Here is a 20,980-nt window from a genome sequence, read left to right on the forward strand (position 1 = left end):
CCAACAATACCTGGCCCAGGAAGGTAGAACCCTCTCGCCCCGACTCGCAGCCTCGCAGACCTACGCACGCAACAGTGCTCTCGTTCAACTGCGTGCGGTGAGGCAGCCGCCAACGCCCGCCGGTGACTCCCCTCCCGCCCTCCGCTCCGGCCAGGACTGGCTCCGGCGACTCCCCTCCCGCGGTCCCGCCCTCCCTCCGCCTCTCGCCTGCCCCGCCGCTCGTCCGCGCCCTCCGCCGCAGCGCCTCTCGCCTGCTGCTGGCTGCTGCTCCGCGCCTCCGCCGCTCGCCCGGCCTGGTTCCCTGCTGGCCTGCTACTATGGTGCGTGCCGGCTAGCTCTCCTGCCTCTTCTCCGGTCCGGCCTCTCCTTGCTCCTGCTCTGCTCCGGCCCACGCCCAACAGGACTGACAGGACTGACCGACTGAGGACTGACGCCCAGGATTGGTATTTGGTAATGCCTGTTGTTGATATTATTTTTAAAGATTCAACATTCAATTGCACTTGAATTGATGTTGCTTATTTCTTATTTGAATGTTCCATAGAGATGTCAAACATTGCATTCCGTAGAGATGTTCCACGCTTGCAGAAGCTACTGTTAATTCCGTAGTACATGGTGTTGTAAACCTGAATGAACCAATCGGATTGGTGATGTGCTTATTTGAATGTGAATTGAGCCATATTTGAGGTAGCTATAAATTGATGGAGGTTAAGTTTTTCTCTCGCGACAAAAAAAAATTGGGCCTGGGGCTTGCTCCAATCCTGGATCCGCCACTGGTCAACGTACTCTCCACCCTTCACGCCTAGGAGTCGGCTAGTGAACAGCGGGAACCAGCCGGATTCGGAGAAGGTGTCGTCCAAGGGGAGCTGGTAGCGACATACATTGCACCCCGAGACACATGCCCACGACAACCACCATTGCCCCAATCGTCACCGAAGCATTGACGAGGCCACCACCTCCAGCGACAAGTATCTAGCACCGAAATACGTGTAGATACATCTATTTTGAGCGACAAGTAATATGAATCGGATGGGAGTATTACAAATTTTAACCTCAAGTTCACCCGACAAAAATAATCATAAAATTATTTGAAAATGTACCGACGTTGCCCGCATGTTGATGAGCAACTTCGTTTAAGTGGATCTCACATACTTAGGGCCTGTTCGGTCCTCCTCCGCTCCACACTCTCGCTCCGGGAGTTGGCGAAGCGCAAGTCAAAAATTCTGGAGCGGGGGAATAGGTGCTCTGCACATTCTCAAATTTGGCAGAGCTGGTGGATCACCGAACAGCTCCTTATACATGTCACTCCGTATCCACTTTGATCCTCTCGCCATAAGAAGCTAGCTCGTATAAAAAGATGTTCTGGTTGCTTAAAACATTGACGGCAAATTTAAATTCGGACGCAACTAACACGGGCTAGCCGCCGCCTCCTCCTTCCTCCACAAAAAAAGTTAGGGTTTCTGCCTCTCGCCGTCGCCGCAGCAGGTCCGCCTCCTCTCCGGTGGCCCTAGGGCCATGGGGGCGTGGTGGATCTCGGCAAGGGCCGGTGGGAGGGCTCCGTTTTTAGTTGTGTCTTTCAGTTTTGCTAGGGTTTGTGTCCTGCTCAGAAAGACGAGACGGCGGCGGCTCCCTGAAGATGGAATAAAAGTCTCCCCGCCTAGTCCCCGTTCTGGCGGCGCGTCTAGCACCGTTAGTGGGCGTGTGGAGGTGTGTCTCCGACAGATCTATCTTTGGTGAATTTGCTCGGATCTCGTCGTTGTTCGTCTACGTTCGCGTGTCTTCAGATTGGATCTTTCTGATCTACGTTATTCTTCATATGCGACGGTTGCTGTTCTGGTGCGCTGGTCCTATGGGGCCTTAGCACGACGACTTCCCGACTGTCTACTACAATAAGTTGTGCCCGACTCCGGCGATGGAGGGGCGATGATGGCGGTGCGCCTTCGGCTCGCTTCAATGTTGGTAGTCGTCGCTAGGTGGTCTATGGACCTAGATGTAATTTTTTATTATTTTTGGTATTCATTGTACTGTCATGATTGAAGATGAATAGATCGGAAATTTTCTCGCAAAAAAAAAGACGGCAAATTTAAATTCTAGGATTTCGCTTGTGAGGCTATCGTCTGAGACGGGGCCGTGAGCCGCGCGGGGAAGCATAGTCATTCGTGGCCATTAAACCTCGTCCCCCTCGAAGCGCGTACTAGTAGTACTACATGCCCGGCGCCCACGCCGGCCCGCCCGTCGCTGTTCGAGCTGGCATGGGTGTGGGTCGTCCTCGGTCGTCATCCGGGAAGGAAGGAAGCTTTTGCTTGGGTCGGGAAACTTGGAAGTTGGAACGTAGGTTGAATTTCCACCTTTCATCAATTTTTTTTTGAAAAATCACCTGGGGGAGCTCCCCACCTGAATATATTTCTCAAGTTTGTAACCCATCGTCAGACTGATTACAAAGAGGAATTACATGAGCACGTGTAGTCATGATAAGAGGTAGGAACGCCAGGAAGAGGCGGCATGTTTATGCACTGGTTTCTTCATCCGGTGTGTCCAGAGCATTAGGTCATCGACGATTCGCCTGAGAGTGAAAATACTGTGGTGATTTTGTTGCTTGAAGGTCATAGCGTTTCTGGAGTCTCAAATCTTCCATAGGATGATGAGGAGGATGGAGTGCCAGATGACCGCATCTACCTGAGTAGGTAGACGTCAGTCCCAGAGTCCATCAATGCAACTCGAAGGAGAGAGGCCGATCCTTTGCCAAATACGTTGTGCAAGCGGACATGCCAGGAATATGTGGGCGCTGGTTTCACCATCATGTCCGCAGCGAGAGTCGGTGACGATACGCTTGCGCAGAAGGTTGCATTTTGAGTTGAGTCGATCTCGAAACAGGAGCCATGCAAAGATCTTCACGTGATTTGGAACGCATGAAGACCAGATGGCCACGGCATGCACGTCGTCATCATCGTCATTGGAGCCCATGATCAGCGCGTATGCTGCCCTCGTGGACAAGCGTGGGCCACCATTTAGGTAGCGCTCGTCCGGTCCTGTCGTCAACCGAAAATCCTGCAGGAGAGACAACAAAGAGCACAACTCGGTAGCAGCATCAGATATTAGGCGGTTCCGTAGGATTGTTTCCAAACCATGATTCAGGACAGCAGCCACACGAGCTAGTGGGATAGTGGTGTGTGAGTATAGGCAGGGGAATAAAGTAGCAAGTGGCTGGCTGTGTAACCAAGTATCTAGCCAGAAGTAGGTGTTAGTGCCTGAATTTGTAAGTACAAATGAGATGGCATGGAGTGTTGGCAGCTGTTGATTTATTGTTCTGCAAATGAAGGATTGGCTATTTTGTGGAGCAATGAGGGCATTTGGGTGATGCAAAGCGATTCATTCTAGCCACGGTGTTGTGTCTGGTAAGAGAGCTTTTACAGCAAATTTCATAAGTAAGCATTTGTTCTGCTTGTGGAGATTTTTTAGCCCTAGACCACCACAGTTCCTTGGTTTACACACATTTTTTCAGGCAACTAAGCATTGAGCACCAGTGCATGTTTCTTCCACGGCCCAAAAAAAAGCTCGTCGAATAGAGTCTAGGGTTTTAAGCACACTTTTGGGGATGGTGAAGACTGACATGAAGTAGACAAGAAGGGAGTCGAGGACCGCCGATAATAGGATGAGCCTATCTCCTTTGGAAATGATTTTTGCACGCCAACCTGTTAAAAATTTACGGCAGCGTTCGATGATCAGTAAGAAGGCATTTGTAGGCAGTCGCGTAGGTGTTAGGGGGGGACCTAGGTAGATCTGCGGAAATGTTGAGGTTGGGCATTGCAAGGTGGAGGCAATGGAGTCTGCCATGGAAGAGCTGACGTGCATGGGTACGTAAGTTGTTTTTGTGAAGTTGATAGTAAGGCATGTGGCCATGGTGAAATCGTGAAGGATGTTTTTTAACTGTTGAGCAGCGCCACTGGATGCATTGGCGATGATGAGGGTGTCATCAGCGTATTGTAAAACGGTGGGCGGGAGATGCGCGAATAGGGGGTGACTGAGATGAGCTAGGTCACAGTCTTGTTGGATCATTTGTTGTAGGAGATCAGCAACGATGATGAAGAGGTAGGGCGAGATAGGGTCACCCTTCCTGAGCCCATTTTTGCAATTTATCCAGCTTCCGGGGATCCCGTTCAGCATGACAGCAGTTTTCCCAATTGCTAGGAGGTTATGAACCCATGCTGAGAATTTTGGCGGGAAGCCGTGGCAACGTAAAATGGAGGCGAGAGAGTCCCAAGAGAGGGAGTCGAAGGCTTTGCTAAAGTCCAATTTGATGACCATGGTTGGGGCTTTTCTGGAATGGCAGGTGTTGGGGATACACATAACGGGTAGGCCCACGAAGGGTCGAAGTATCATAAAGCATGGGATCCACACAACATGTGGGTTCAGATAAATTTCATACAGACATACTATCCACTCGGACAAGCAGCATACTGTCCACTCGACCAAGCAGTATACCATCCGCTCGGATGACAGTTCACCACTCGACCGTACGACTCACTCGGATATACGAATACCAACAGGCAACAAAGCAGTCGACATCATTCTCGTGGTGAGAGCTTGGTAGTGGGCTGGCATTATGGCATTCATGCCCCACTTTGTAACATAGGAGGTGAGGGGGTGGCACACTCTATATAAGCCACCCCACCACAAGACTTGGGGGGTTCTTTTTTCTTCCACCTCTCTCTCTTTTCACCATTAGTCTCAGGACTTAGCTCAGGCATGAGGATCTGTTCCTCTCTCTCACACACACATTGTAATCTCCGGATATATACTCAGATAAAACAAAGCCTCTCCGGAGCACGAGACATAGGGTTGTTATCTCCACCGTGAGAGGCCCGAACTCGCTAAAACCACCATGTCACCCATATGCGTCTCGATAGATCATGCTCCGTTACCCTATACTTTATTATTGTCGGAATCGTTTCCACGACAGTTGGCGCCCACCTTGGGGCATGGCGTCTATCGAGCCATGATGCAAATGGTTTTCTTTCTTCAATCTTCGTCCGCCGATCAACAATCATCAATAGAGGATTTGATCCAGGATGTTCCGGACATCACTCCATCCACAGTAGAGACACGACACTCTTCATACTGAGGAATCAGGAAGTTCCATTCGATCCTGTCTTTTTCTTTACAATCGATCTTTAATCTACTAATGGTTGTTTTTTCTGTACGTACACACGCTCATGCGACCTTACTCCCGTGGAGTTTCGATCAATCAAAAAAAAGATACAAGACGAGGAGGACGGCGGCTTCATCTTCTTCACATCAAGCAGAGAGCACGAGTAACAGCGCCACTGTTTGCACGAGGGCCATGGAAGCCGAGCTCCCGACATGGCCAGTCCGCTGTCGCCTGTCTTCTTCGTCGCCAGCCGCCAAGGTCTCCATGAAGTCGACTGCCACCTACCCGGCTTCACCAACCTCTGACGCGTCCATCCACGCCAGAACCACACCTCCAGCGGCGTTCCCAAATCCCGCCGTCGGCCTGATGCTAATGGTGCAGCAGTCCTCCCTTCCTGCTCCACAGAGACATGAGCCTGGCTAGCAACGCGGAGCTTCTCGGCCCGATCGTCCGCTCGACAGCGATCTCCGTAGTGGAGGCTCCCCTCCTGCCGGCGTCGCAGGCACGCTGCACACTCCTCCCTCATCAGCTTCTCCGACGTGGTCGCCGCGGCGTGCGCGCAGACCCGGCGTGGCGCGGAAATAGGGAGCCTATCAGGCCCCCAGTCGCGGTGGTTCTTCCCTCCTTTTTTCTTAATGTTAATAAAAAGGAAGAAAATTCTTGTTTTTTCTTTCAGTGGCGGATCCAGGATTGGAGCAAGCCCCGGGCCCAAAAAAAAATTTGTCGCGAGAGAAAAACTTAACCTCCATCGATTTATAGCTACCTCAAATATGGCTCAATTCACATTCAAATAAGCACATCACCAATCCGATTGGTTCATTCAGGTTTACAGCACCATGTACTACGGAATTAACAGTAGCTTCTGCAAGCGTGGAACATCTCTACGGAATGCAATGTTTGACATCTCTATGGAACATTCAAATAAGAAATAAGCAGCAGCAATTCAAGTGCAATTGAATGTTGAATCTTTAAAAATAATATCAACAGCAGGCATTGCCAAATACCAATCCTGGGCGTCAGTCCTCAGTCGGTCAGTCCTGTCAGTCCTATTGAGCGTGGGCCGGAGCAGAGCAGGAGCAAGGAGAGGCCAGACCGGAGAAGAGGCAGGAGAGCTAGCCGGCACGCACCATAGTAGCAGGCCAGCAGGGAACCAGGCCGGGCGAGCGGCGGAGGCGCGGAGCAGCAGCCAGCAGCAGGCGAGAGGCGCTACGGCGGAGGGCGCGGACGAGCGGCGGGGCAGGCGAGAGGCGGAGGGAGGGCGGGACCGCGGGAGGGGAGTCGCCGGAGCCAGTCCTGGCCAGAGCGGAGGGCGGGAGGGGAGTCACCGGCGGGCGTTGGTGACTGCCTCACCGCACGCAGTCGAACGAGAGCACTGGTGCGTGCCTAGGTCTGCGAGGCTGCGAGTCGGGGCGAGGGGGTTCTACCGTCCTGGGCCAGGTATTGTTGGGCTAAGCCCCGGGCGCATTCAAAAACATGCCTAGGTAATAACTAATAAAAAGGCCACGCCCCGGGCCTGGGCCCAGATCCGCCCCTGCTTCCCTCTGTCGCCGGTTGCTTGCCATGATGCCTTCGTTTCCTTTAACCATGCAAGGTGACTGGGGCCCAGTTCTTTTGCCAGAATCTGGGGATTCTTCCAGAATCCGACCCCTACCCAGCTTCTCCCAGAATCTTTGAGACACATTTGTTTTACAATCCTATCTAATCAGACTCTAACTAGATAGGATTGTAAAACAAATGAGGCTCAAAGATTCTGGGAGAAGCTGGGTAAGATTAGATAGGATTGTAAAACAAATGAGGCTCAAAGATTCTGGAAGAAGCTGGGTAGGGGTTAGATTCTGGGAAAATCTCTGGATTCTAGCAAAAGAACTGGACCTGGGTCACGTCTTCCTTGATTATGTTCATGCAGGTAAATGCGCTCAATTACAGGAAACGGAAAGACGGGGTGGTCTTCAATGCGAGATTAATTGGCTGCCTATGCGCCTGCCTCACAATTAATGCGGCGTTAGTCCACTCTTTCCGGAGCCACTTGCGCAAACCTCCAGCGCACATGCAGCTTGTGTCCCAGCCCAGTTGCCCATTACTCCGAACCGGTGCTCCCGTACACTTGGACGTACACTCGGACAGACAACTAAAATGCCCAGGTTTATTCGGATGTTATTTCCATCCAGATGACTAACGTGCAGGCACTCGGCCGCCCAGTGTGGCTATCAGTTGGACACGTCCTCGTCTCTCGGACGCCATCGCGTCGCCATTTGGAGGACAGGTCTTCATCGGCTTGCCCAACAAGCTAAGTATATTTTCATAGTTCATCCTCGTACATTGTATATACGGACAACTAAACGTCCAATATTATTCGAGTGGATTCCGCACTCGGACGAACAATGTGCAGGTTTTCTTGAACAATTAAACGTCCAGACATTCGCCTATCGCACACCGCAAGTCTGCTGGATACGCCACCACTCGCTGCCCCGCGCGTCGTCACTCTGCGGGACGCGTCTACTTCACTCGAACGCCCTGCGCGTCGTCACCCCGCGGGCACTCGGACGCCCCGCGCATCGTCATTCCGCGGCACGCATCTTCATCACTTGGCCACCCCGTGTGTCGCCATGCCACAGGAGGCGTCTACATCACTCGGACGCCCCACGCGTCGCCACTCCGCGGAACGCGTCTACTTCATTCGGGCGCTCCGCGCATCATCGTTCCGCGGGACGCGTCTACTTCACTCGGACGCCCCGTGCACGTCGTCACTCTGCGGAACGCGTCTACTTCACGTGGACGTCCCACGCGCATCGTCACTCCACGGAACGCGTCTACTTCACTCGGGCGCTCCGCGCGTCGCCACTCCGCGAGACACGTCTACTTCACTCGGCCGTCCCGCGCGTCGCCATAGGTTGGTCACCTCATAACCACTCGGCCGTCCCGCGCGTCGCCATAGGTTGGTCACCTCATAACCACTCGGCCGCCCCGCGCGTCGCCATAGGTTGGTCACATCATAACCACTCGGCCGCCCCGCGCGTCGCCATAGGTTGGTCACCTCATAACCACTCGGCCGCCCCGCGCGTCGCCATAGGTTGGTCACCTCATAACCACCCAGCCGCCCCGCGCGTCGTCATAGGTTGGTCACCTCATAACCACTCGGCCGCCCCGCGCGTCGTCACTCGGTTGGTCACCTCATCACCACTCGGCCGCCCCGTGCGTCGCCACTCAGTTGGACACATCTACATCAATCGGCCGCCCCTTGCATTGCCATCGGTTGAACACATCTTCACCACTCGGCCACTCGCGCGCCTTCAGACAGCTAAGTCATTTTACATTCTGCTATTTCCGTCTTCCTGAGTATTCCGTAATTCACACATCACGCTCACTCGAAGGCCACGCCACCGAGTGTACCTCTATGCTCGGCTGCTTATTTTCACATACTTGCTTAGTACTGGTTATGCGACTCACGAGTCCAGCTTCCATTTTTTCGCATACATTATTCACGAACACCATGTGTCGTTCTCCATTTCGAGTTTGCATCGGTCCTCCGGGGCTGCAACTCAGTTGAAACACTACACTTCCGTTTTATTTGAGCCAGCACTTCGACAAGTTCGAATGGATCCTTCGCTTTTTCAGACTCTTGCTGGTTAACCAGCAAGCCCCTTGCACTCCCAACGGGTGTCTATGGGTGTTATTCACACAATTTATTTCAGCACACATCAAATTTCCTCGAGAAATTATTTCGTTGGCTTGTGCCACTTTTTACACAAGTTACGCGATCACTCGACGGCCCTATGCGCCAAATTCATCGCTGCTCGGACTCGGTCACCATACCGGTCCGAGCGCACCACAACATCGACCTTGTCGCTCTGTTGACTTCGAACACATCCAGCCAACCCCTCTATGGAATCCTCTTCATCGTATCAATGATATAGACCTCGTCAGGCATGAGACAGATAAGTCCCTTTTATAATTAAACTTCACACTTCACTCTTTTGCGAGTTTGCCTCTTTCGAGCATCACTCGAAGCTTTTCCTCATCTTTACCCGAGTCTGACTCGATGAATTGCAAATCATCCATTCAAAACTATATTTCTCATATTCCGGCATGTATGTTGTCGAAGCCTGTAGTATGCTCAGGGGCTACGCCGCACTCGGGGGATGCATCTCATTTGGAATGACAATCTCCTGAGTGGTCGAGTACTTCATCACCAGTCAGATCCTTCACTTCAACATGTGCATTCGATCACACAGACGCTCTGCGTGCCATCTTCATTCCTACTCAAAATTAGTTGTCATGCCGGTCTTGTTACATCGCAACCACACTACACCGACCTCGTCGCTACATTAGCTTCGAAAGCATCTAGCTAACTCCTTCGAAGACCATTTCAGCCACTTGGCTGGACATGCAATCTTTCACTCGACTGCCCCGCGCTTCGTCACTCGGCCACCCCGTGCGTCGCCACTTGGCTGGACACGTAGTCCTTCACTCGGCCACCTCGCGCATCCTCACTCGACCGTTGTGCACGTCATCACCACTCGGCCACCCCGCACATCGCTACTCGGTTGTGCATGTCTTCACCACTCAATCGCTTCGCGCGTCGCCTCTCGGTTGTGCATGCCTTCACCACTCGGCCGACCCGCGCGCCGCCACTCGGTTGTGCTCCTCATCATGACTCTGTCGCCCCGCGCGTTGCCACTCAGTTGTGCACGTCTTCATCATTCGACCACCTCGCACATCATGACTCTGTCACCCCGCGTGTTGCCACTCGGTTGTGCACGTCTTCACCACTCGGCCGTCCCGCGCATCATCACTCGGTTGTACACATCATCGCCCCTCGGTCGCCTCGTGCGTCAGCATCACTTGGACATATCTTTACCTCTACACCCCCAACATGGGAACGACTAAGTTACTCACATGATCAAACCTCATATCACACTCTATAGCAAGCTTACCTCTTTCGAGCATCACTCGGGGGCTACGCACAATTGTTGGCCATGCCGCCCTCGGGGGTTATGCTCATTCAATCAACCCATTGATCACATCAGGAATATCTTTCTGACCATACTTGCTCAGTCTGCCGAAAATCTATAAGGGTAGTACTGTCCACTCGGACGATCGCCCAAATCATTACCTAAAGTCATCTTCAGGACTGCAAAAGGGTGAAAACAACGCTCCTCTATGGATACACTTGGCCCTATCCTAGGCTCCAAGGCGTCAGTTTCACAAACTTGGACTCAGAGATGGCAATTGCTGGTTTTCCCCCGGGATAATGAGTGGCCTCTCTCTGGAGAGTCAGTCCACACACTAGCCTCGTCACTCGGGTTTCATGGCACATCCATGTCAGACCACTAGTCTATCTCCTCCGGGAGACATACAAGTGCCACCAAGTTTTTCCTTGCAGTCAACATACACCGATCAGTTGGGAAGCACGTCCACTTGGATAAATACCCCTTTCATGCAAAAGAGTAAAAATGAAGTGCCATCGCTGAATCGTACAGGGGGCCTTACTCGTCGAACGTCGTTTGTACAACCACCTCGCTACGCATCCATCCGATTGATTCAATTCCAGACAAATATATTTACCGTGCCAACTGCATGGAGGTTTACCGGGAGACCTAAGCCCTCTGCCAGACTCATCTAGTCCGACAGAGGCTCGAGGACTACACCCAGTGGGTGCACTCAGCGTGCCCCCACTGGAAGAGAACTCAAAAATAAAGAAGTACCCTTTAGTTTGATTATCAAATGACATGATTTTACAGTCTTCCGAATGATTGTTGTTCATTTTTTACATGTTCTAAAATCCCCCAGCAGGTGCCTTAGTTGCGAATCCGTTTCGCCTAAGTCGAAGAAAAAATCCTACCGAGTGGTGAGCCTGCCTCTCACTCGGGGGCTTAGTTGCAGTCCAGTACTCGCCTAAGTTTGAAAAATCCTACCGAGTGGTGAGCCTGCCTCTCACTCGGGGGCTTAGTTGTAGTCCAGTACTCGCCTAAGTTTGAAAAATCCTATCGAGTGGTGAGCCTGCCTCTCACTCAGGGGCTTAGCTGCAGTCCAGTACTCGCCTAAGTTTGAAAAATCCTACCGAGTGGTGAGCCTGCCTCTCACTCGGGGGCTTAGCTGCAGTCCAGTACTCGCCTAAGTTTGAAAAATCCTACCGAGTGGTGAGCCTGCCTCACACTTGGGGGCTTAGTTGCAGTCCAGTACTCGCCTAAGTTTGAAAAATCCCCCACCAGGTGCCTTAGTTGCGAATCCGTTTTGCCTAAGTCGAAGAAAAAATCCTACCGAGTGGTGAGTCTGCCTCTCACTCAGGGGCTTAGCTGCAGTCCAGTACTCGCCTAGGTTTGAAAAATCCTACCGAGTGGTGAGCAATCCTCCCACTCGGGGGCTTAGCTGCAGTCCAGTACTCGCCGAAGTTTGAAAAATCCTACCGAGTGGTGAGCAATCCTCCCACTCGGGGGCTTAGCTGCAGTCCAGTACTCGTCTAACTTTGAAAAATCCTACCGAGTGGTGAGCAATCCTCCCACTCGGGGGCTTAGCTGCAGTCCAGTACTCGCCTAAGTTTGAAAAATCCTACCGAGTGGTGAGCGATCCTCCCACTCGGAGTCTTAGCTGCAGTCCAGTACTCGCCTAAGTTTGAAAAATCTTACCGAGTGGTGAGCAATCCTCCCACTCGGAGGCTTAGCAAAGTGCGGGTCGGCCACGACCACCACTTCAGAGTTGTACCATCAAGAAGAAGGACAAGATTGAGCGTGTCACCAAGGCGAGCCACACTCAGGAGCATCAAGACCATTGCTGAGTGCCTTGCTGGTGAGCTGAGACAGGAACGTCAAGACCATTGCTGAGGGCCTTGCTGATGAGCTGATCAATGCTGCTCAAGGATCGTCCAACTGGTCGACTGCTGATTCCTCTTCAGAAGTTGTATCAAGCAAACATAAACCAATCCGAGAGAAGAACAAGTTCGATCAGTACCAGCTAAAAAGTGTTTTAGTTCTCTCAGACCCCCGCCGACTGCCCGCAGTCGATGGCGGTCTCGGGGAATACACCCAGCGGGTGCACTAAGCGTGCCCCCACTGGAGTAATCTCCACTCGGTATGGCCTGACCAGTCCGAGTGATGAACAACAACAAAAAAGACAGTCTCTAAGACTCCCGCCTACTGTTGGTATCCACTCAGAACGGTCCGCTCGGTCCGAGTGACGGCCAAACAACAAAAAAAAGATAGGCTCTAAGACTCCCGCCGACTGCCCGCGGTCGACTGCAGTCTCGAGGACTACACCCAGTGAGTGCACTCAGTGTGCCCCCACTGGAATGGTATCCACTCGGAACGGTTCGCCCGGTCCGAGTGACGGCCAAACAACAACAAAAAGATAGGCTCTAAGACTCCCGCCGACTGCCCGCAGTCGACGGCAGTCTCGGGTACTACACCCAGTGGGTGCACTCAGCGTGCCCCCACTGGAATGGTATCCACTCGGAACGGTCCGCCCGTCCGAGTGATGGCCAAACAACAAAAAAAGACACGTTCCAGGCGTGAAGAAATTCCGAGTAATCAGTTACTTGATGCAGGACCAGCTCCAAATCACTCCAAAAAAAATTGCTATAAGGCGAGTTTAAGGCTCCTCCGTGGACCTGTTTTGAGCCTTCTTCTAGGACTCAAAGCGTGAAACTCATAAGTTTGGATCTAGAGCCGACTCATATTGACGTTCCTCCGGGATAAGAATGGCATCTCACCGAGAGAGCAGTCCATGCGTCGATCTTGTTGCCTAGATTTAATGAGACATCCATATTCTGATCACGAGTTAACCTCTTCCGAGAGATGATCGAATGTCACCAAGTTGCTCCTCGCGGGCACTTACGCCAGATCAGTCGGAAGCGCAGTGCCGGAATCCATTGAGATTTTGTTCAAACCTTGGTTGTCTGAAAGTACGATGATAGGTACCGAGTATTTCCGTAACCACTCGGGCCAAGTTGTGTCTTTCACAAACTCATTCTGCAAAATCACAATCGATTCGGGGGCTAATGTTGGGGATACACATAACGGGTAGGCCCACGAAGGGTCGAAGTATCATAAAGTATGGGATCCACACAACATGTGGGTTCAGATAAATTTCATACATACATACTATCCACTCAGACAAGCAGCATACTGTCCGCTCAACTAAGCAGTATACCATCCACTCGGATGACAGTTCACCACTCAACCGTACGACTCACTCGGATATACGAAGACCAACAGGCAACAAAGCAGTCGACATCATTCTCATGGTGAGAGCTTGGTAGTGGGCTGGCATTATAGCATTCATGCCCCACTTTGTAACATAGGAGGTGAGGGGGTGACGCACTCTATATAAGCCACCCCCACCACTAGACTTGGGGGGTTCTTTTTTCTTCCACCTCTCTCTCTTTTCACCATTAGTCTCAGGACTTAGCTCAGGCATGAGGATATGTTCCTCTCTCTCACACACACATTGTAATCTCCGGATATATACTCAGATAAAACAAAGCCTCTCCGGAGCACGAGATTTAGGGTTGTTATCTCCACCGTGAGATGCCCGAACTCGCTAAAACCACCGTGTCACCCATATGCGTCTCGATAGATCATGCTCCATTACCCTATACCTTATTATTGTCGGAATCGTTTCCACGACAGCAGGCACTTATGAGATCAGCCGCGAAGATAAAATTTTCAGCTATGCTACACCCAGGAATGAAACCAGTTTGGTTCCCATGGACAAGCAGTGGTATTATCGGTTTTAGTCTGTTGGTAAGCACCTTCGCGACGGCTTTGATGGGACAATTTTGTAGGGAGATCGGGCGGTAGGCGTCAGGAGTGTTTGCCTGATCTTTTTTGGTAGAAGAATGAGGTGGGCTCTGTTGAGGCTTTCAGTTTGAGCGTTGAGATTTTGGAAATCTGTCATGAAGGAGTGGATGTGAGCCTTTACCAAGTTCCAGTATTTTCTGTAGAAAAGCGGGCCGAAGCCATCCGGTCCTGGGCTAGCCGGCGGGTTCATTTGGAGGAAATCATTTTTAATTTCATCTAGTGTGAAGGTGGCGTAGAGCGTGGTAAGTTGTGGTAATGTATGTGTGTAGTATTTTTTGGGATCGAAGGACCAGGAGGTGCGTGGGGCTGAGCCGATAATTGCTGTGAAATGGTCTTTTAGGATGGCCGCTTTTTGAGCGTGAAAGTGGTATTCAGATCCATCAGTTAGAAGAGAAGTTATAGTATTCTTGCGAAGACACTGAGATGCGGCAGCGTGAAAATATTGTGTGTTTTCCTCTCCGTGGCTTGTTTATCATTCATAGTACGTACTATATTTTTCTTGTAGCTTCGTCTCGCTCTTTCGAGTGAATGGCGGCATGTTAGCAACAGGAGTCGGTAGAAATGCGCTCTGATCGTAGGGCATGCCGCCGCACGCTCTTGACGCTAGTCACCACTGCGCGCGGCCAGAGCACGGCATGCCCCTGGAACCGTACGTCTTGTCAATCGAACGTCCACGCCTCCACGCCATGAATCAATCGATCGGCGCACCGGGCGACATATCCTGTGGACCGCAGCGGCGCCGTGACGACTCGGAGACCACCACCACCAGAATCGATCCTCCTTCTCCATCCACTAGGAAAAGAAACGAAGGTTCTCCGGCTCCGGACATACATACGTACAGGTGGTAGATGTGTGGTCTCCGTGCATCGCTTTAGTTTTTAGGTTCTTCTGGAGTCTGGACGGACGGAACCTTCCGGAACCTCTCCTCAGTGGGGCTTGCTTCCAACAGCTTTCTTCCTGGTTGTATCTTGTGGGTCATGGCGGATGCACGTACGCGCCAGGAGATGCCGCGGAGCTACGTTACCGCTGCCGGCCGGGGACACCTTGGTGCGCCATGTGGGAGCGGCGGAGATCGCTACTGGCCATGGCACATGGCAGCCCCTCGTCGGCCAGGGAGGGGAACGACCAAGACGCCACTCGAACGCGCGGCGGAGGCAGCAGCCAGCAGGCACGCACGCAAATATTTCAGTGCTACATAGTAGAAAGGAAATGTAGCACGCGCACAGTTTTTTCTCAGAAGAAAGTACGTGCAGCTTTCTCATTCCGTTACCACTTGTCTTAGAGTAATATCGATAGACACTGATATGTGGCCCCTCGTTTAAAGAGCATAACCATGGAAATGATGGGATTTCTTTTAGTTGAATTCGAAATTTTTTGTTTTGATGTGATTTGAGTTTATTAGGACTCAATCCGTGTGGTTGAATTCTAGAAAAGTGGCCATTTGGGACACGTCTAGTGCTTAAATCCACGTGGCATGTTCTACCAAAAAAACCGTAGCTATCTCGTTTTTTTAGGGAGAAAAAAAGTAGCTAAATCTATTCATTTCTATAAAGTTTGCCGTTTATAATTTGATACTGATGCGCAAGTGCAACTTGACCAACATTGGGTATGTGACATAGATGCTACTTTGACATCACAAACCGAGCCGTACTAGCATGTGTTGTTTAGATTTTCGTATATAACTTCCAGTAAAACTCAATCTTTCGTTCACACCATAAAATCTTAGTACAAAACTATTGGAAGTTTTATGGGCATTATCCACGTGCGGAAGAGCAACTTTGAGCTTGTTTGACTGATCAGTTCAAGCAAGTGAGTCTCACATGTACATATATCATTTGTAAAACTTCAATATTTAATTTCAGCCTTGTTCATTTTCACGAGATTATGTGAAAATATTAGAGATGACTTGATGCATGGATGAGCAACTTTGTGCATTTGTGAGTCCACACGTGCATGAAGGATCCATACGTGTGCAGGACCCATGAATTTTGATTCCTCGCTGATGGTAAATAATTGGTTTGGCCATATTCTAACTCACCAAATTTGGTTTTCGGATCCAAGATTTCAATTACTGTGGCAGCCAAACACTTGTATTTCTAAAATGAGAGAAGTGCATCATGGGACCTCAAACTATTTCAGAGGTGTCACCTAGGCCATCAGATTAAAAAAATAGTGGTATCCAAATCCTCAATTGGTCCTTCGAAGTGCAATAAGTGAGTACATATGTGATACCTTTAAAATAGTTTGAGGTCCCACCTGATACCTCTGAAAAAGTTTGAGCATCTGGATGAGACACCTATTGCATTTGAAAAGACATGGATGGCGATTTTCATAGTTCGAGAACTTACGTGACACCTGTGAAATAGTTCGAGAACCTAGGATCCACTTCACTCTTCTAAAAATCGTCTCAATTCTTAAATTCTTGTCTTGGCATCGCAAGTTTGTCAATGCGTGTCAATGGACTTGAAATTACCGCACTAATCATATTACCAATAACAACGACTTCTCAAGTTTCGTCTCCCTTGCGGTTCAATGAGGTATGGTCCTTGTAAATCCTCTATCATGGAGGTCCAAAGTTGTGTCTAGCTCTCAAGTGCAAATTACTCCAGTAGAATGTTTGCTCCTTTCACTTCATGCCCACGATTTTGCATGTGTGGTCGGTAACTGAACCCTTCAACCACCAGTGACGGTGCGGAAAAATCATCAGATCCCTCGGTAGGGTACCTAGCGTACTTGGAAGTCACAGATCGAAGGTCGCACAGGTATTTTACCCAAATTCGCGCCTCCATGGTGGAGTAATACCCTACGTCCTGCTTCTGTTTGTTACTGATATAGGTATACCTCGAGCGAGGGATTACAGAGGGATGTATGAGTATATTGAGAGTTGTTCTACCGATAAGTAGATGGGAATGAGATCCCCTAGCCTCCCCTTGTATACATGGTGGGGGGGTAAGGTTTTACAAAGCGAAATGCGATCTAGGTCACAACCGTGATCATCTTGGTGACTAGGATGATTCAGAGACATCTATACATTCCTTCGGGCTTCCTCTAGTCGATGGTCATAAGGTGGGCCTTGTGAGCCTACCGACATGCCTACTGTGGATCTCCTTGCTGATTATCCACCCCGGTTTCTTGCACCGTCAGTAGCCCCCGAGCACGTCGGAGGTCGCGGAAGTTAGTCGTTTGAGATCTTCGGCAGGCTCATGTCTCCACAGTGCTTGCTCCTCAGAAGATGTCCCTGTGGGAGCTCACCGTTTCAAAAATCCTGCGGTGGAGGGCCTGCAACAAAGGCTTTGTGTTGTGCCCGTGTTGTGGACGTCAGTTCTGGACAGTGCCATAGGGTATCGGAGCCTGGCTCTTACGGGAACCCAAGCGTCGTGTCTCTGCTTCGTCGAGTCTCGTCAATTAGGTCAATGGACCGTTGGCATTTCTCCGCCATGATGTGGGCGCATGTACTCCACAAGTGGCAACCGTAGGAGTGGTGGGACATTTGTCGCGCCATTAATCCCCATTATCCTGCGATTACCATGGCAATTAAAAAGGGGGAAAAGAGAGGGGTAGATCCCTAGTTCTTTCTTCTTCTTCTTCTTCTTCTTCTTCTTCCTCGTGACTCCGCTGAGCTTTTCGATCTCCGCCGTACCCTCATCATTGCTATGTACGTGATCTTTGCACTGTGAGACTCCTTCCCTAAGCCCAAGAAGATGACGCAGTTGAAGGCCAACGCGTCCCGAGGCTGCGGGAAGAGCTCTGTCCAAGCAACCCATGAGCCGAGCGGAAGCGAATGGGGCGACACCTCCGGGGAGCTGCCTCCTAAGAAGAAGGTTAGCAAGACCACCGGTAAGTGGTCCCCTTCAATGACCTCGGAAGCGGAGATCGGTAGGCTGAAGGGTAACGGGTAATTTTTAGCGAACTTGGTATACCAGATGCCCGTGAAGGGAGAGGTCGCTCCGGCGCCGGCTGCCGACGAGTGCGTGCTCCACCAAGACTTTTTTGGCCGCGGGCTTGGTTTCCTCTGCACAACTTTGTGCGGGACTCTTACTTTTCTCCAGTTGCCAGCTTCATCACTCGGCACCGACTAAAATTCTTCATATAACCAATTTCATTACATTATGCGAGTGCTACCTCGGGATGGCTCCCCACTTTGAGTTGTTACGCCATTTCTCCTGCATCCGGGTGCAGACGAACGGCGAGGCCATCCGCGACCTTGGAGGGGTCAGTCTTTAGTTGCGCGCCTTGTTCTACGTTACTCCTCGTGCCATTCCGCAAGTCTATGTGGACATGGCACAAGAACTGGCTTACGCCTCCGACCTCAGTAGTACGTAGCTTGGCGGCCTTCATTTGAGGAGCTTCGAGGCGACTTTGCTCCTGGTAGTCTCTCGATGCCCTTTCCAAGGACACACAACTGTTTGTTGATGTCAGGACACTCCTGAAGAAAGACGACTTTGAAGGATCCATATCTTGAGGACCTGGGTACAAAGCCGCTTCCTTGGATCTTCGTTCTAGCGCCGAATCACGCGAGTTCTTTGTTCCTTCAAGCAGTCGACATGGCGATGAAAGTGACTATTCGTTGTGGGGATTTTGTCCTTCGTCAATGTACCATCGTTTCCTCATGCAATGGTATGAGGCTCGTAAGGTGGTGTTTGCCTGGAGGCGTGTGAGATGGTATTGGCGGTGTCCGTGGTGATGATGGCATAGGCAGATCGTCGTTCTTCGCGGAATCAGGCGCCAATCTCGGCAACGACTTCTTCTTACGGGAGTCCCTTCTAGCGAAGCACGACGCCTCCCCGTCCGCGTGGATGGCCGGCTCGGACGATAAAGCATATGAGCGATGGCGGCGCCGCGCACAAGCAAGTTTTGGATGTCGAGGTCATGAGGCTGTGCGTATCTACCGTCGCAAAAAATAAAGAGAATAAGCCATGCGTTTTTTTTAGCAATACGAAGTCCTGAGCTGTTCAAAGCAAAGCAAAATGTCGATGGCGGCTTCGAAAACAATTGAACTCAAAATTCCCGCCATGGAGAAAGCCCAGTTGACAGAAACACACGCGCGCGTGGGGCGAAACCCGTCTGCTCCCCGCCCAGCTTACCACCACGTCATCGATCCGCGCCGAGACGCATCTGGGTCGTCCATTGCACAGAGCGGCGAACGGCTGAGATCAAACCCAATCGCTTGATGCCCACCGATCCGTGGCACGCACCGCTCCGCCAATCAGAGCCCGCCTCCTCCCTCCTATAAATCCTCCGCGCCGTCGCCGCCGATTCCTCACCAGCCCTCCCACCTTCCCAGCGAAAACACCACCGCAGCTTTCCCCGGCGAAGCAGCAGCAGCGGCAGCGGCATCCATGGCCCCTAAGGCGGAGAAGAAGCCGGTGGCGGAGAAGGCCGAGAAGACCACGACGGCAAAGAAGACCAAGGCCGAGAAGAGGCCACCGGCGTCCAAGGAGGGCGGCGAGAAGAAGGGCAAGAAGAAGTCCAAGAAGAGCGTGGAGACGTACAAGATCTACATCTTCAAGGTGCTGAAGCAGGTGCACCCCGACATCGGCATCTCCTCCAAGGCCATGTCCATCATGAACTCCTTCATCAACGACATCTTCGAGAAGCTCGCCGGCGAGTCCGCCAAGCTGGCCAGGTACAACAAGAAGCCCACCATCACGTCCCGGGAGATCCAGACCTCCGTCCGCCTCGTCCTCCCCGGCGAGCTCGCCAAGCACGCCGTCTCCGAGGGCACCAAGGCAGTCACCAAGTTCACCTCCTCTTAGATAGCCTGCTCTTGTGTCTTCTCTGAATGTGTTGACATCTCGTGGGTGTTTGATGAATCCACTGTGCTCTGTAGTTAGATGTTCAGAACGCAGCATCTTGTAATTTGTGAGGGCACAAATGTTTCAGGATATGGTGGAAATAGTAATGGTGTTGCTTTGATCTGTTTCATACTTATCTGTCAGTCCATGATCATTTGTAAATGTCTACAGTCCTGAACTTGAACTTGGCAAATGCCTGCAGAGTGATTGCGTGGGGGTTGGAGCGGCTGGTGCTTGACGAAAGAGCACCACGTTGACGACGGTTGTGTCCAGCTTGTGATTACATCTGTTGAGAACAAAGTGATTCTTTAGTAAAAATGCCATGTGCTGTGGTGACATAACTGTGCCAGAGTTCATCTTCAGGAAGTCCACAACAAAGAGTTCAATTGTCCACACGAATTAGGAGGGGAAAAAGATCGTTTCAATCGAGCACAAGTTTCTCATTTTCTGTTGTTGCAGCACAAGTGCCTGTCCATCTGCTGTTTAGTCAAGTGTCTTTATCGTCGCAAGCGTCTGCAGTACAGGGCAGCAATTTTGCAGTGCAATATTGCTCAAGACACGCGGTTTTCATCGCTCCTCTGGTGTGATATTTGCTGCTCAGGACTCGAGACGTTCTTTTGCTGAAAACTTTCTCGGCATCGACGAGCTCCAGCAACCATCGCTGCATACATGACGGCGGCTAAGCAACACAGCGACTACGCTGCTTCAGACAGCAATGCATTTTTTCACGACCCTGAAAGATTGCTTGCATTTTACAGTCAGAATCGTCGAGCACTGTCGCCGGTTCACGAATGCCCACGTGTTGTTAGATTTTTCTTTGTTCCATTGCAATTCTATTTGCAATCAGGGATTTTTCGTAATGGAACCTCGTCAGAGGGCGAGGTACTAAAGATAGAAATGATCCAATTTATAAGAAAAACTAGGAAAAACTACATCATAAACAAGAAGAGAAAAAGAGTTCTAAAAAGGAAAACATGAAGAGAAAAAAGGGAACACGCACTAGCTATGCCTATGACGACCCAAACCGACCACCACCACCTAACGCAACCACTACCTGGAGCGGCAATGCTGAGGTGGATTGTTTTAATTGGTTACTATATGAGGCGGGGCCTCACGTTGAGAATCAGGGGGGAGAGATTAGTGAGGGAAGGAAGGGTCAGTTCGTTGATCATGTAAAAACTCCCCCGTGAGTGTAGCATTTTTGCTAGCAATGCTAGAGTCACGGAGAGTTATAGGACTTTTAC

At 51.0% G+C, this 20,980-nt stretch overlaps 1 protein-coding gene across 1 annotated transcript; it reads left to right on the forward strand.

The window, feature by feature from the left end:
* Window positions 1-19,191: 19,191 nt before the first annotated feature.
* On the forward strand, window positions 19,192-19,866 carry LOC123160834 (histone H2B.3-like). The gene has a single exon (XM_044578681.1). The coding sequence runs from the start codon at window positions 19,281-19,283 to the stop codon at window positions 19,695-19,697; it is 417 nt and encodes a 138-aa protein (XP_044434616.1). The 5' UTR covers window positions 19,192-19,280; the 3' UTR covers window positions 19,698-19,866.
* Window positions 19,867-20,980: the final 1,114 nt, after the last annotated feature.

The sequence above is a fragment of the Triticum aestivum genome, chromosome 7B (assembly GCF_018294505.1).
Source record: "Triticum aestivum cultivar Chinese Spring chromosome 7B, IWGSC CS RefSeq v2.1, whole genome shotgun sequence".
Taxonomy (NCBI): Eukaryota; Viridiplantae; Streptophyta; class Magnoliopsida; order Poales; family Poaceae; genus Triticum; species Triticum aestivum.